This window comes from Macrosteles quadrilineatus, unplaced genomic scaffold, assembly GCF_028750875.1.
Source record: "Macrosteles quadrilineatus isolate MER2022 unplaced genomic scaffold, UCM_ALF_1.0 Scaffold_4__1_contigs__length_99947679, whole genome shotgun sequence".
NCBI classification, from domain to species: domain Eukaryota; kingdom Metazoa; phylum Arthropoda; class Insecta; order Hemiptera; family Cicadellidae; genus Macrosteles; species Macrosteles quadrilineatus.
In genome coordinates, this window is record NW_026542597.1 from 29,414,750 (window position 1) to 29,430,512 (window position 15,763).

At 36.7% G+C, this 15,763-nt stretch overlaps 2 protein-coding genes and 1 long non-coding RNA gene across 14 annotated transcripts in view; all 3 read left to right on the forward strand.

Moving 5' to 3' along the window:
• Positions 1–2,394, forward strand: part of LOC128993365 (ras GTPase-activating protein raskol) — a 318,987-nt gene extending 316,593 nt beyond the window's left edge. For all 7 annotated transcript variants that reach the window (XM_054417218.1, XM_054417220.1, XM_054417216.1 and 4 more), the window contains one exon: positions 474–2,394. In XM_054417218.1, coding sequence (XP_054273193.1) covers positions 474–738 — 265 coding nt within the window. In that variant the 3' untranslated portion in view covers positions 739–2,394. The remainder of the gene's footprint in view (positions 1–473) is intronic.
• A 5,503-nt stretch (positions 2,395–7,897) lies between these two features.
• Positions 7,898–12,042, forward strand: LOC128992228 (uncharacterized). 2 transcript variants are annotated; one of them, XR_008490700.1, is made up of 3 exons: positions 7,898–8,350; positions 10,738–10,827; positions 12,031–12,042. It is a non-coding gene; the product is annotated as an uncharacterized LOC128992228 (long non-coding RNA). The 2 variants fall into 2 exon arrangements; XR_008490699.1 differs by lacking the exon at positions 12,031–12,042 and having other exon boundaries at positions 10,738–10,828.
• A 2,785-nt stretch (positions 12,043–14,827) lies between these two features.
• The window catches only part of LOC128993603 (NF-kappa-B-repressing factor-like), a 63,524-nt gene continuing 62,588 nt past the window's right edge, over positions 14,828–15,763 (forward strand). For 4 of the 5 annotated variants that reach the window (XR_008490776.1, XM_054417592.1, XM_054417594.1 and 1 more), the window contains exon 1: positions 14,834–15,254. Coding sequence is in view for 4 of the 5 variants with exons in the window: in XM_054417592.1 (XP_054273567.1) it covers positions 15,085–15,254 (170 nt within the window). In the remaining variant the exon portion in view is untranslated. Of the gene's footprint in view, positions 15,255–15,763 lie in introns of all 5 variants that reach the window. The other variant, XM_054417591.1, reaches the window with a different exon arrangement.

A 15,763-nucleotide genomic window follows, 5' to 3' on the forward strand; every position in this document is an offset into this window, starting at 1 on the left:
GCACAGTTTTTACTTAGGTGCACACCAATATTCCAACCAAACAACACAAAACAGCGTGCTTTTATTATGCATGTAATCCGTGTACGCTTGAAAATAAGTTGGCAAACCTTAAAGATATTACGACTACAATCAGCTGGTGCATCGTTTCCCATTTAGTTCAATGTTTGGATTTAACCTAACCTAAAAACGTGTTGTACAGTGTTTGAAATACTAATTATTTATATGATTTATAGTAACTGTTGGAAAAATATAATGTGTAACACCAGTGCAAACTGCCTTTGCTGCACTCGAGAAACTTTCCACACTCACCTACGACTTGTGCGTAAACATTTCTCTCATGTACAGAAAAGTGCCACTTCGCCCACTAGTTACACAAATAACTACCTATTGTGAAGAGTTTTGCAACTTAATTTTAATTTTCTCTATGCCTAATTCTTCGAATATTTTCCCAAAAATCAATGTCGTTTTTCCAGGTTGATCTCAGTAGAGGAAGAGTTGAGGCTGGAACAACGAAAGATGTCAGAAACCTTGTCGCACAAACAGAAAGTGATCGAGGCGCAAGAGCACCAGATAGCGGCTCTGGACGCGGCCAATAACCGACTGCTTGCGGCCCTGAGTCAACTCAAAGATCGCTACCAGGTGAAAGCGTCAAACAACAACAACAACAACAACCACAACAACACAGGCGCACAACGGCTACTAGCTGAACTGGGAGATCTCAAGAGTTCGTCTTGCTAAATAATCACAATGCCTAAGGTGTCATATACCAAAGATTGTATTAGTGGGAATGGAATTGCGTGCTGTAGAGACAAGAAGTATTAATTTTTAAACTAGATTACTGTGAGATATCAGATCGGTACAGATTTGTTTGCTACTGTAAGTTAAGCTTTGAGTTGAAGAAGTTCGGCTGAACCGTTCTATTGATTTTCATCGTTAGTTTTGAACTTTGATGTGTATTGTGGTCCGAATTATGTTAGGATGTATTGTGAAAGTTTGTCCAAGTGATAGCTTTTGATTAATTATGAAGTAATTTTATTTCGTCATTTTTGAAATCTCTTAGATATTTAACATCCCCACTGTACAAAACCCCCAGTCTACTGTCGATGCCTTCGTGTTAGAGCTTTACCCTCTCGCACCCTCAAAACTATATTTTAAAAAACCGTTTTTACAGAAAGTTATATTTGTAGCGTCTCTAGCCACCTTGTGATTACCCTCTCCAGTATTATGTGAAGTAGTGAGTGTTTTATATGGTCTAGGCTATGCTCATAGGTTAGGTTATGTAGAAGTATTGAGCAATAAGATCTGACTTTTAATTGACATAAGTTTCAATCTGTTAACTATATAATGTGTGACTCGTATCTTAAATGTTTCTATGTTAAATTTGTCCAATGGTTTTTACCAATAGTTAATTGTAATTTGTTTCACTCTAAACTCTTCATCCAGTTTTATGAGTACTATAATAGTATACTCATGCTTTTTATTTGACAAAGTTTTTATCTTAAAAATGTTAATTTGTGGTTACTAGTTTACTAGGTTACTGAGTTTTGCGAACATAACAAGCACGCAAACTTGTGGAATCATCATCTACTTATCTATAAGTAGTCATTTTGTGACAGATTTCAAAATAAGTTTGTGTGTTATTGTAACTGACATCAACGAAATATCACTCGAAACAGTCAGTCTTAATATCCATCACTACTGCATAAACTATAAATCGCTTTGTTATATTTTATGTTCATATGCAGATTCACAATATGTATATTTGTATTTCATAAGTATTTGTTATGTATTTTGTAAATTTAATTTTATCCTTTGTTATTTGTTTTGTACATTAATTTATACTCAATACGGTTAGGGATTACAGAAAAATTCAAAAAACTTTTCACTAGAAAAGTGTTTATTTTTTACGTTTTTGTAAATTTTTATTGTATAAACTTTTGTAAGATTCTTAGCAGTATTTTAGTTGGTAAAGCACAAAAGGCCAAATGATTTTTTTCCTGTGACCAAAGATTAGTTATTTTAGTAATTTTTGGGGCTGTAAGTATGAAAACAATTTGAATTTTAATTGTATACGTACATACAGTATTTGCTTTCTTACTTTAGTTCACATCAATTGTTCGGCGCCAAACTGTGCCAATACTTTTTTAAGACAGCTATTAAATTATGATTTTTCTCTATCAAGCAACAGAAGTGCATTCAATTGATAATTCTAATCAAAGGCCCCTTAAACCATGAGAAATGTAACCACTTAGTTTTAACAAATAGTATGTATTTGTACAGTAGACTTTAGATTGACAAGTTTTTATTTCTTTACTACTCCAAAGGCCTTGGTGTACACCGTTTATGTTTTTGTGTCATCTGAAGAACTTTCATTAAATATGGTACAAATAGCAACTCATCTTTATCAATTTAAATCCTGTCTTCATCTGTTAGAATATTTTTAGAAATTAATTAAAGCTAAGCACGCACTGGATTGGCACGGACGGACGTTACTGACGTTACAAACTTTTTTAATAGACTGCGCACACTGGATTGGTCGGCACGGGATGTACGGCCGATGGGGATGATCCTCAATTTTTTAGTAGGGTGCACGCACTGGATAGGTCGGTACGGAACAGAGGGACAATAGATACCTCCACAGTTTCCGCCTAGCATTTGTGCTGTAAACTACATTATGAAAGGGCAAAACGTCCGAACCGAAAGACGTACACACACTACAGGGCCGCCGAAGCAGCGTACAACTCATTTGTACAGCACATCAGGATGTCGTAGAAATGTTTTTCTGAACTTTTTTTCGGACGGCAGAAGGTGCATCCTGTCGGTAGCAGGACGGATGGTCCTATCCTGACCGTGACGGCCTAGTGCTTGAACACAGGCAAATCAATGCTACAATTTTTTTTTTAAATCCCGGATGTCCATGCAGCCCCAACTCGGTGAGAACTTAAGAGTCTTCCGTAGTGGAAGCCATGTTGGATTTCTTCCCCATAAGAACAATGTTAACTTTGGGTCCAAATATCTCATCAGCAAATTGTCATATAATTATGGATAAGGAGTTAAATTTAAGGAATTGCGGTCCTCTAGAGATTGACGTTTTTTATTTCACAATTTTTAATTTTTATAATGAATAATTGATTATTAATTAGCTTAAAATTAAGCTAATTATTGAAAGGAAATGAAAATTGATTTTCGAAATTCAAAAACCTCAGTCACGAGTCTATTATGTTAAAAATACAAATTATAAATTTCAAAGCTATATCTTAACAAATAACCCCGTTACGTGTCTACAAATGATGCAATTCTAACATTGTTCTTATGGGGAAGAAATCCAACATGGCTTCCACTACGGAAGACTCTTAAGACTATTACTGTGAGTATATAGCTGAACAAAGATGGTCAAAAGCTATACCTGCCGAGCTAAAACCTTGTGGTCATGTATACGCTCATGTTCTTATATCTCCACATTGTTTGCCAGTCTATCAAATTTTGAATTTGATGGATGTGAGTTTTACTGCTACCTTTTGCTATTCCTTACTGTGTGTGTTCAACATAAGCTTTTTTACAGTAATGTTGACTTGAGTGTTTATAAGGCCACCGAAAATTTAAATAACTTAACTTAACAATACATGGAGTTCAAAGGGGATGGGTATTCAACTGGGGAAATTTCAACCCAAATATTATTAAAAAATAAGCGTGGGATATAATGTGTGAAATGGGTGGGTATAGTGGCTGATTTACGGGCAAGAAATTGAGTTTTGGTTGCTGTTAGAGTAGACATCTCATCTACAGGGTTAGGCAAAAGTCTGGAACCCTCCACCCACATAGCACAGACTATCCTCAGGATATCCCACAGAGTTCCCAAAACGTCCCAATATCCCATGAGATATAGGAATATCCCTGGGATATTCCAATATCCCATGGGATATAGGGATATCCTTGGGATATTCCTGGCATATCTCGTTACAATAATTAATTAAATTTTTTAGGGTTTTTGATTGAGGGAGAGGAATATCTTTGGCATATCCCTAGAATATCCACAATATCCCTTTTTTCATAATTTATTTGTAAAATCCACTAATAACTCAAGTACTTCTCGACATATGCTACCGAATACAGCTTTCCCACACGGCATGGGATTCTGACCAGTTCCCACATATCCCACATAGATCCCGGGATTTGAGAATGTCCCTAGGATCACTCTAAGATATTGCACATATCCCACACAAACGAATGCATTTTGAGACTTCCTATGGATATTCTCGGTAGGATATCCCCGTGGGGCATGATAAATATCAAACTCTAAATTTTTACTATTTTATAATAACAATAATAATACACCTGCTTACAACAATAATAATAATAATGCAAATATTTTCTTTTTAATTTAATTCTAACTTATTTGAGAAAATTTAAAAATTTATTGGTTGAAAATTTAAGGGGAATATTAATTAATCATATAACAGTAATATTCTATATTCTTATTATAGTATCCTCTACAACTCCCAGAAAAACAATTTAACAACTTAATGCCTAAACAGAATCATAGTATCAAAAATATTTAAGTATTGCGACCATTTCAGCTGTCGGCTCCTCTTTAACCACTTGAAAACTAATAATAACAACAATCACAAATAGCTCAGGAGGTAAGGTAAGAGTTGCATAAGTCAAAGGTACCCGGTTCAAAACTCATCTGGGCAACTGGGCATAAATATTTTTGTTTCTATTTTTTTCCAAAATTTGTTTTTATGAGCTATATAATTAAAATACTTAACTGGTAAAAGTGGTTTTCAGACTAAATATTTATTATTTTGTGTTTTTATGTATAATATCCTCGTGGTATATGCCAGGGATCAGGATTTGGGCCCCAGGGAGTTCCCCAGGATATCCCGATGATATTTATTTATTTATTTATTTATCCATATACGGTAAACACCATTTTACATTGTACATACATTGCAATTTTTTTACAGATGGCCCAAAAAAAAGATGACGTAATAATGCATGCGTGTGACCATTACAGCTATCTACTACCTACACTTAGAATTAAGAAACAAAGTTGAAAAAATAAATATATGATAAATATCACAGCAAGTGGCAATAAGAGTAAAGACTAGTTAACATGCAGGAACAATAATAACAATAAATATTGACGAAGTAGAGACTAGCAATAAGCAAACCCAAAATTATGAAACACTACAAAATAAATACATATTATGGAGGCAAAACCAGCAACTTTCAGAAAAAAACAATGTGCAAAAGGTACGGTAAACTCTGAAGAAATATAAAAACTTAACAATAAGGTAACAACAAGACAGATCATAATATTAATAAATATGAAAAAGTAATGCACATAAGTGAGGGGAGTCGACGGCCCCAACACTACCACACACTTGAACAAAACATGCACTCACTGGCTTGGAAGTGAGGGGAGTCGACGGCCCCAACACTACCACACACTTGCACAGAAACATGCACTCACTGGCTCGGAAGTGAGGGGAGTCGACGGCCCCAACACTAAGTCATCGCCACACTCCTAACGAAAAGCTAATTTAAAAATAAATCAAACATGCACATGCTCCTCTGACGAGTAGAAGTTGGTTAGCTCCCTCCTAAGACGATTCTCGGAGAACTGAATGAGGTCGATGTAACTGGGCAGGCTGTTTCCCAGACGATGAAGGCGAGGCAGAGCACTGTGGTAAGAATATTGAGTCGAACAATGAGCTCTCTCAAAGAGCCCTCTGGATCGAACCACACGAGCACAACGAAAATCAATCCTGCTCAGCAAGTCCGGTGAATCAACCGAGGCTGTGATGATCTTCTTTAAGAGCAGCAGATCAAAGATTTTGCGTCTCGAACTCAGAGGAAGAAGTCCAAACCGACGTTCCATCTCATCCAGTGGTACTTCAAGGTAGCGAAAGCCCAGACTCACTCCAAGTACTCGGAGAAATTTTCTCTGTACACCCTCGAGAAGATCAGCATGGCATATCAGGTATGGTGACCAAACTGGTGAGCAGTACTCCAACAAAGGGCGAACCAGCTGTACATACAAAGTCCTTAGGGCATGAGGTGAAAACCCATCTCGAGACATTCTGACAACAAATCCCAGAGCAGAATAAGCCTTCTTACTTATGTTTCTTAAGTGAGGTTCTGGACTTAGATTCGAGGAAACAGTTACTCCCAGATCTTTCACTGTAGAAGATCGGCGGAGAGTCGAATCAAATAAGGTATAGTTGAACACCATTACATTCGTGCGCCGAGAGAAAGAGAGTACAACGCACTTAGATATGTTCAACTCCATCTCATTCTCCGAACACCACCGTTGCACATTGTCCAAGTCACTTTGCAGCTCCTCACATTCAAAGTCCGTTGTTACTTCCTTATAGATTTTAGCGTCGTCTACAAACAGCAACACTCTTGAATCCTTGACAGCATGGACTAGGTCGTTAATAAAGATTGAAAACAGTACAGGACCCAAAAGAGAGCCCTGTGGCACTCCAGATAACACAGGAAAGGCTTCCGATTCAGACCCATTATATCTTACAATAAGGTAGCGTCCAGCGTCCACTAATATAGCTCCGAAACCACTTCAGCATAGGTCCAGCCACTCCCAAAATACCAAGCTTTGCCATAAGGTGATCATGGCTGATTCTATCGAATGCCTTTGAGAAATCTATATACACACTATCCACCTGGTGGTTTCTATTGAAAGCTGAGATAATGTCGTCATGATATGTTATTAAGTTTGTCGTTGAGGATCTGCCACTATAGAATCCATGTTGAGCTGTAGACAGAAAACTTCTGGCAAAGAAAGACAGACGAGTAAGAACCAGAGACTCAAACACTTTCGCAAGCGTTGGCTGAATCGCAATAGGCCTGTAATTCTTGATATCCGAGGGATTACCACTCTTTAAAATTGGTACAACGAAGCTTGTCTTCAGGCAGTTAGGAAAAACACCAGATGAAAGAAATGAATTAAAGAAGATTGTTATGTGCAGTGCAAGAATACAGCTACAGTACTTGAGTAGCGATGGAGGAATCTCATCGGGTCCTGCTCCTTTATTAGCATTCAGAGAGGACAAGACAGCTTCAACTTCTTCACATGATACAGAAAACCCAGTAAGAGATGAGAGGGTTGTAATTGAGTCTTCATATGAGGGAGACGTTGATGGTGGTCTAAAGACAGACGAGAAATGTTTAGCAAAAAGTCTGCAGATGTGCTGAGGTGTGTCGGCAGTTTCACTATTCAGGTACACCGAAGATACAGCCTTGGAAGTGTTCTTGGTGTTATTAATGTGACCCCAGAAGGCCTTAATATTTTCTTGCATGGAATCTTCTACCCGATTAATGTAGTTTCTGTAGCAAATCACAGTGAGTTGTTTACATTGAGTTCGTACACGACAGAAATCCATATAAATTTGTAAGTTTAAAGTCCTTTTGTAATCTCTATGAAGTAGTTTTTTTTGTAGAACTAGTCTCTTCAAGTCTTGAGAAAACCAACAAGGAAATGTAGATTTACCAAGACATTTTAGTGGAGTGAATGATTTTATTAGGAGGCTTAGCCTGGAACAAAAAGCCATAAATGACGATTCCATGTCCTCGACACAACTCAGTAATGGATACTCCCAATTTTGTAGATTATTGAATATTTCTTCTTTGTTGCTCTTGTTGAAGTCTAGCTTGTATGTTAAGTTTCTTGACCGTAATCTACCCGGGCATTTAATTACAATTTCAAGGGAAGGGTGATGTGATTCAACCGGGACCAAAGGATCCAAGGCCTGAGTAACCTCAACATGCTCCAAAGATGAGAAAACCAGATCCAGTAAAACTCCACGGTCGTTCTTGATGCCATTAAATTGCTGAAGATCAAAAAGTTGAGCTAAATTGAGCTATATTATACCCAGATAGCAAGGACCCTTGATTCAAGGTAAACTTTTCCCTACAATTTGCATTCACAATTCAAGGTTGCAAATATTAGGAACATTGTGGCTGGATTCAAGGACAACAAAATACTGCCCTTTTTGAGTTCATAGATTCCGCCCTGAAACAGAGTCAACAAAACAACAGCGCGAATTCCCATGATGCAGTTCGACCAAGCGACGCCAGCCAGACGCCAGGATCCACCCCTAAACAATCCTAACCTCTTTGTCTTTGTCTTTGTGTGTCTTGTCAGTTTGTCTTTTTGCGACGTTTGTTTCTCGCGTTATTACTATATCAGAGTTTTTAGACATAAAGTATTCATATTGAAGTTAGTTTTTGTCAATTTTCAATTTCTTTGTTCATAGTTAATTCCATAGTGTTCGATTTTAGAAGACTAACTGCAACAAAAGTGCTTGTGAGCCAACGAAACATAAAGGTGAGTCAGCTAATCTTTTCATTGTGTTCATACTATTTTTTCCATTCTTATGATAAGATATGTGTGTTAGAATGCTAATCATACTGACATTAGAACCTCAAGTTACAAATGCTCTGAAAATTATCTTACAACAATAAACTGCCAAATTTGGACTAGGATCCAGAATAATTCTAGGCCTGTGCTTGCCCTAGGCCTCATGACTGGTGAATTGTTTTATAGTTGGCCTAGAAAGTATTGTGATCCGTTGGAATATTGTATCTGGAATTGTTCAAGACCTAGTTACTTATTTTTGCCAAATCCGGTGGGCTACAATATTATGAACACACAAGCCAATATGTAACTTAATGATGCAGTTTTTTATCAGCGTAGATTGTCTTAAGTTATCATAGGCCGAAGTTATGAAGTTTCATTTAAGAATGAAGAAATGATTTTCGATGGATTGGATAAATAGACCTAGGCCTATAGAAAAATATTTTAATTTAGCTTAGGCCTATGTCTTAAGTTATAGACTTGGTACTGTAGCCTAGGTCTAAGGGCTTATCCTAGTCCTATGTCCTGATGCTAGGGTTTTTCGGCAAACGTTTAGATGGGTTAAGATTAGCATCTCTCAAAGATTTTAAGTTTTGTACGCCATACCCATTGATTAAACTAAGTAAAGGTAGGCTACCGTAATGAACTAATTTAAAACAACCTTCTACAAAATGTCACTTGACTGGAGACCTGCCATTTTGGTTTTATGTAGCTGTTAACTTTAAATCATATCCTGGTAACTTGTGCCTATTTAAGTTACTAAAGATGTATATTGCCCATGCTGTAAGTTGTAAAGTTATTGTAACAAGGTTACCTAGGCTGCTGTGTTATTTTTCAAATTAACAAATTAGCTTCAGCGAACACAGATTTAAAACAAGTGGCTTGCCGTTTGAACAAACGTTACAAGATGAGTTGCCATCTTGCTTTGCATCGAAATTTGCAGAATTTAGAACTGTAATTTAGACATTATTATGAATAACTTGGTCTGTGTGCTGCAATTTAACTTACGGTACCGGTATTAACAATTTTGGAAAAATTCTGAAATTTTCTGCTTTAAATAAACCTTACCATTTGTAGGCCTATAGTTTTTAAATTTTATTGATGATTTGTAATTTAAAACAAAAAATATTAATAGCCTAAATCATAACTTAATATTATTAAAACCTTAGAGTAAGAAAGTTAGTAGGTTAAACTTACTAAAACTTTCGTTTGTTGGTCAAACAAAAATTCACTTGGAAGAAAGTTGTTTAAAAAAAAATTAATGCCAGACTTATGGTTTACTTCTTTTTCCATCTTGCTTAATTTAGCCAGAATTTCAGGTTGAACAGAGAGGCAAGACCATTGAACGAGTCTAAACTAAATTTTTTGTACTTGATTCATTTGGTAAATCCCACTGTACACCCCTGAAAACACACACTGACCAATTATGTCTATTCTGTACTTTACTACAGAAGTGAGATTGTCAAAGCTAGTTTGTATTTTTCTTCCAATACTAGCTGTAACCCGCGGGCTTTTCCCCGTTTAACTTCTTAATTTTCAAGATGATCTCGTTCGCATGGCTCAATCACGTCCTGGTTGAAGTTTGTTCGCTACGCTCACTCACCTTTAGATTGGAGCTCGTTCGCTACGCTCACTCACCTTTAGGTTAGAGCTCGTTCGCTGCGCTCACTTGCCTTCAGGTTAGCTCGTTCGCTGCGCTCACTTGCCTTCAGGTTAGCTCGTTCGCTACGCTAACTCGCCTCCAGGTTGAAGTTCGTTCGCTACGCTCACTCACCTTTTGGTTGCAAATTAGCTGTTGTCATAAATGTAAAAGAAATAATAGTGCTGCACCCTGTTGGTAATCCTTGTAACTTTAATGCTATTAAACATCATAGAACAGAACCAACTTGTTTAATTGAAACAGCTGTTAAGATTCATTAATTCCATTTCTCATAAGGTTAACATGGGAAACTCCAGAGCCACTGGGGCGGAGCCCAGAGGTCGGAGGGTAAAATCCTTTCTTAGTGATCGTCTACTACCCAAAAGGATGATGCCTGCCAAGATTCAGGTTCCTAGGTCTTATGGTTTCTGAGATTTCGTGATGAGTGAGTGAATGAATGAGTCAGTGGTATTTGAGCTTTATATAGATTTGCATAACAAATTCTTTTGTTATTGTTATCTATTATGAGGCGTTTCACTTAAACTGTTTCAGTTGTAGCCAAGAGACTGTTGGCTGAAGCCACTGAATTGAAAGTAAAAAAAAACTGCATCCGTGCATGGCTGTGACAAGCCAAATTTAGGGCCAGTACCTAAAAGGTTTGTTGAGCATATTAGTTATAGAACTGTTTATTTCATAAGGTTTACTTTTGTTGTTACAGTAGAACCTCGATAGTTCGACACTCCCTGTAGTTCGACACAGGCCGTGATGACAAGACATGGCATCAGTGGCCGATGACGGGTTCACCAAGGTTAAAAACTAGAGCATTCTTAGTGTTTTTGTGCATGGAAAAACCAATAGGTAGCCTACTTAAAATACCTATCCCATTAACTTACATTTTTTCTAAGATCCAAAGTGTAAAAAGCATGTGACGTAAATTATGAGGGGCGAATAAGATTGTATTTACTGAGCAGCCTACCCCTAGTACCAGCCACGCTCAAATTTCTTCCCCGGGGTGCTGAGAAGGATTTACGGTTTTGACTGATTAATTATTTTAATTTAATCTAAGGTTCAGAGCTCTAGAAGCGCTCAAAAGATCCTGCAGACGCCCAGGAAGAGAGCAATATCATCCTCGCCTTTGTTAAAATGTTATTGCAAATTTTGCCTAACTTTTAGAATAACTGTAGGACAGACGAGTACTCTACCCTGGCCAATTCGATAAAACTACCTACTCGTTTAAACTGTTGCAACAACGGGTTTTAGAATTCTAATAACAAGTCTCGGGTTTGTTAATTTGGTTTATTAGTATAAGGAACATACAAGGGTGGTTTTTCAAGTAAGAGCCAGTTTCTGCGTATAAATCCATAATTCGCTTGAGTACGCTGCAGCAAGGCTCCTCGCCACTTGCTGGTATCATTTGTGAACAGAATGACACAATTTGCAGCTCTGTAGCTGACATGTACCTACATTTCGCTGTGTGTTTCAACAATTTTTTAGACTTTTTGTTCCCGTACGCTAGGCTGGAGCCCGGGATTGTTTTTCACATTACTTCAGGCTAGACCTAGGGGTTACGGCATTATCACTTAGTTAAAATCCATTGGTGATTTGGCGGGATTTGAACCCTGGACCCCAGGAACCGGAATGACCGCGCTCTAACCACTAGACCTGCTCGCTCCCCAATTTTTTAGACTATTGATAATGTCAATGATAATCAGGGCCGGAGAGAGCCATCATGGGCCCCTGGGCTCAGCGATCCCGGGCCCCCTATTTACTTGATTTAGTGTCCAGCCGTCTCCGTGCCGTTTTGTCACACAAATAACTATATTAATAAATGTTTGCCCACAGTTTCAGCTTTAATCACAGTCAAAACAATTCAAGTAAAAAATTACTTAGTGAACTGGAAAACCATGCTGAAATTTTTAACTCAAGCAGATTACATGTACAGAAAAAATTAAAAAAAATTAGATAAAACATACTCCCTTAGTCGATACTTTATGATTTTTTTTTGTTGCAGGAAAAGAGGAGGTATTGGTGCACAGAATAGGAACATCAGGCTGAGGTTATGCGACAGTAAATAATGTATAAGTAAAATGTCACTTAATTTAACTCATGTTCTAATTTTCAAGTTTGTTTTATACTTTATATTTTCATAAAATAAATTTACTATAACCAATGTCACTTGCTACATTTTATTTATACCCCCACAAATAGTGATATTTTGGCTATGTTTGAAGAACTGTTTTGAACTTTTAAACTTTTTGTTGATCACTGAGATGTCTTTTCTAAAGCAGGGTCTGGTGTAATTTGATGAGGCCTTATTAAAAATTAAATGCTCTCACCCTTCACTCACAAGATTGGCAGAATAGGCTTATTATTTTTAACCTAACTCAGTTATCCTATACAACATTTAAATAAAGTGTTATAGCATCATTTATAGGTTTCTAGCTGCCCCTCCCCTTGGGCTTCACAACAGAATTGAAAAATTTTCTTTGCTACAAACAGTTGTTTTGCATTGGTTTTGCTTAGAATTTTCCTAACAGCGGTTTGGTAGCTAATACAATTAAACGAAAGTTCTGTCAAAAGAAAAATATGTTAACATTGTAATTTTAAAGCCAGTGAGCCAGAGCCCTGATGGAATCTCTCAAAGCTACTTCTTGTACATATTAAGTGCAACCTATTATGGAGGTTAAGTGAAACCTCCATGCCACCAAGTTCTGAGTACATATGCATGGTAGTTTTTGAGGAATAGTGATCAATGAGTGAGTGAGTGGTAACTGTATTATAATATAGATTATAAGGTCAAATTATGTATCCACCCAAAGTTTTCTGCGTAGATTAAAGCTTAAGGTAATGTACCTTGCGTTTAATATTTTAAGGCTTAACTTACTGCCATAAAGCAACCAATATTTTGATGTCCTAATAGATAGCTGTCCCCGCGCTTAGTAGGCATCATTAAAGTTCTTGAGTTCACAAAGACAAAACAGCTAGGCTATCCACTAGGACATTAAAATATTGGACTACTTTAAGACCGTAAGAATGCCGTAAGTCAAGTAAAATTCCTTGTCAGTCAATCACTTGTTACTGTATGTACTGAGTTGATCATGATTATGCTTTTATTTAACCCGAATTCAACAATATATTTTGATTTCAGCCAAAAATCTTTACCTTGAATTAACCTTAAATTTTCAGGTTATGAGTCCTGAATTGACCATGATTTTACCTTAATTTAAACATACTTATACCTTAATTCAACCTCAATTCAGCCTTGATTATGCATTACTGCCAGAAACGTTTACCTTGAATCAACCTAAAATTTTCAGGGTTGATTCAGGTTTCACAAGTGTTCAGTAGGACCCTTGAATTAGCCCTGAATTAGGCTTGATGGCTTGATATTTTAAGATTAATTCAGGCTTGCATCTTTGAAAGTTTGACCTTGATTTAATACTGAATCAGGAACAAATTGCTATCTGGGTAATTGAGCGATATTGCGGGCTATACAGAGGATATCCCTATATCCCACTGGGATATCCCCAGGACATTCCAAGGATATTTTTGTGTTGTGTGGGCAGTTAACTTTTTAACGCTGCAGTAGGAAAACCAAACTTGGCACATATTTACAACATAAGAAATTGTACTTTTTCTAAAAAAAAAACCCCGAAACAATATGAATTAAAATCTATATCTGTACATTTTAAGTGAAGTCAATATTGTCATAGTCCAGTAACCAATCTTTCGTAAATCCACCAATACCATTACCTGCATCCAAACAAAACAGCTGTTAGTTGCAACACCACTTGCGACGTTGCCACTTCGAAGGCCGCGGCCTGGAGCCTGGAGTTAAAGGCGGCCGTGGCCTAAGAGAGTGTTGGCACAACAACTAACTAACCATTGTAACGCGAATTGCAATCGTTCGGGCCATTTTTTATAAAATACATTTTTTCTGTTATTTTATGGGGCTTTTATGGAAAAATAACACAATTTTCAATAACTTTTGAACCGTATTTTTTACAGAAATTACAGACTTAGCCACGGCCACCTTTAACTACAGGCCGTGGCCTGGTAGAATTGGCAACGCCGCAAGTGGTGTTGTTTAGTGACAGACGTCCCATAAGATAACATGGAAGACACTTGACATCAGCTCATTAATTCGCACTTTATTGATTTAAGTTTAAATTTATGAAAATAAATTTATTAAAATATTGAAAATAAAACACACAGAATTGAAAACCGATACAATATGAATTAAAAATCTGTATATGTACATTTTAAGACTGACCTCTAACAAGGTAAATGTTATAAATTTAAAATGAGTGGTGGGTACTAAGGGAGTATGTTTTATCTATGGTACTATTAAGTATTGAAATAATAAATGAGAAGAGACACCTTGGAAGAGGGTTTTCTTGGGTGGAGTCGTCAAGTAACCAATCTTTCGTAAATACACAAATACCATTAGCTGCTTCCAAACAAAACAGCTGTTACAACACCACTTGTGACGTTGCCACTTCGAAGGCCGCGGCCTGGAGTTATAGGTGGCCGTCAGAGCTACATCTGTATATATATACGTATATCTGTAGCCCTGGGTGGCCGTGGCTTAGCTTATTTCTAATTTAATTTCGGGTTGGTTGGAGTTTGGACTTTGGGTTAGAGTTGTTTTTGATTGGTGGTATTTTTACTAGTATTAGTAGTATTATAGTTTATTTTTATTTAGTTTTCCTTCCTCTTTGCCTCTTTCCCAATGAATCAATTGGTTATTCGGTTGTCTTAGTCTTAGATCGTTTGAGGTTAGAAGTTAGAAATGATTTTTGATTTTTATGCTCATTGGAAAATGTATTAATTTTAATTTTTAGTGTGCGATTGATTACAATTTTATTACATATGTATTTTGTAATGGTTATTGTAATATTTTAATAAACAGCCCTAGAAGAAATTAGCATATTCTCGCTCTTTAAAAACAAGTAATCATGAAGTCAGAATTTAGGCCTAGGCCTAATTTACATAGGATAAACTTAACTAATGGCCTAGCCTGAACCAAACCAGAAGATAGCTAATCTACATTTCTCAAAGGACCATGGAGTTTCCAAAGGACTGGGACCTAGACAAGTACAAATCCGAGTATGAAAGTGAAGAACACTGGGAACTAAGAAAGAAGTTCATGGAGACTCATAAGAATAAATTTCCAGAAGATAAATTGGTATGCTTAGCAAGGGTTTTCTTCAACATCGAATTTCTTGGTTGTAGGTGAGTTAACTTAATATAGGCATAGGCCTAGCAATTAACAAAATAGACTCTTAATATTAAGTTATGGTTAGCCTATTAGGCCTACCTACCGGTACTAGGCCTAACTTACCTAAATTGAGATGGGGATACCACCTAGGGGCATATTTTGGTAAAACTGAACTTATACTACTTATGTTATGTTGAACTTTTTTTGCCTTATCTACCTTAATTAGACTATTTTAAGCACTTTTTACCATTGGCACTTTTGGGGGAAACGCCTATTTCACCATGAAAATCACGTTTGAAAATCAAGAAAAATGCTAGAAATCAATGATTTTTGGGGCTTGATAATTTTCTTTTTTAACTTAGGGTGGGTTTTTTTATTAGTCCATTTTAAACACTTTTTGGCAAATGCCGTTTTTACCCAGGAAACCAGGTTTGAAAAATCGTAAAAAATAGTAAAGTAGGCCTAGGCCTACCAAAAATTACCCAATTTTTGGGTAAAACAAATTAAATATATAATAAACTAA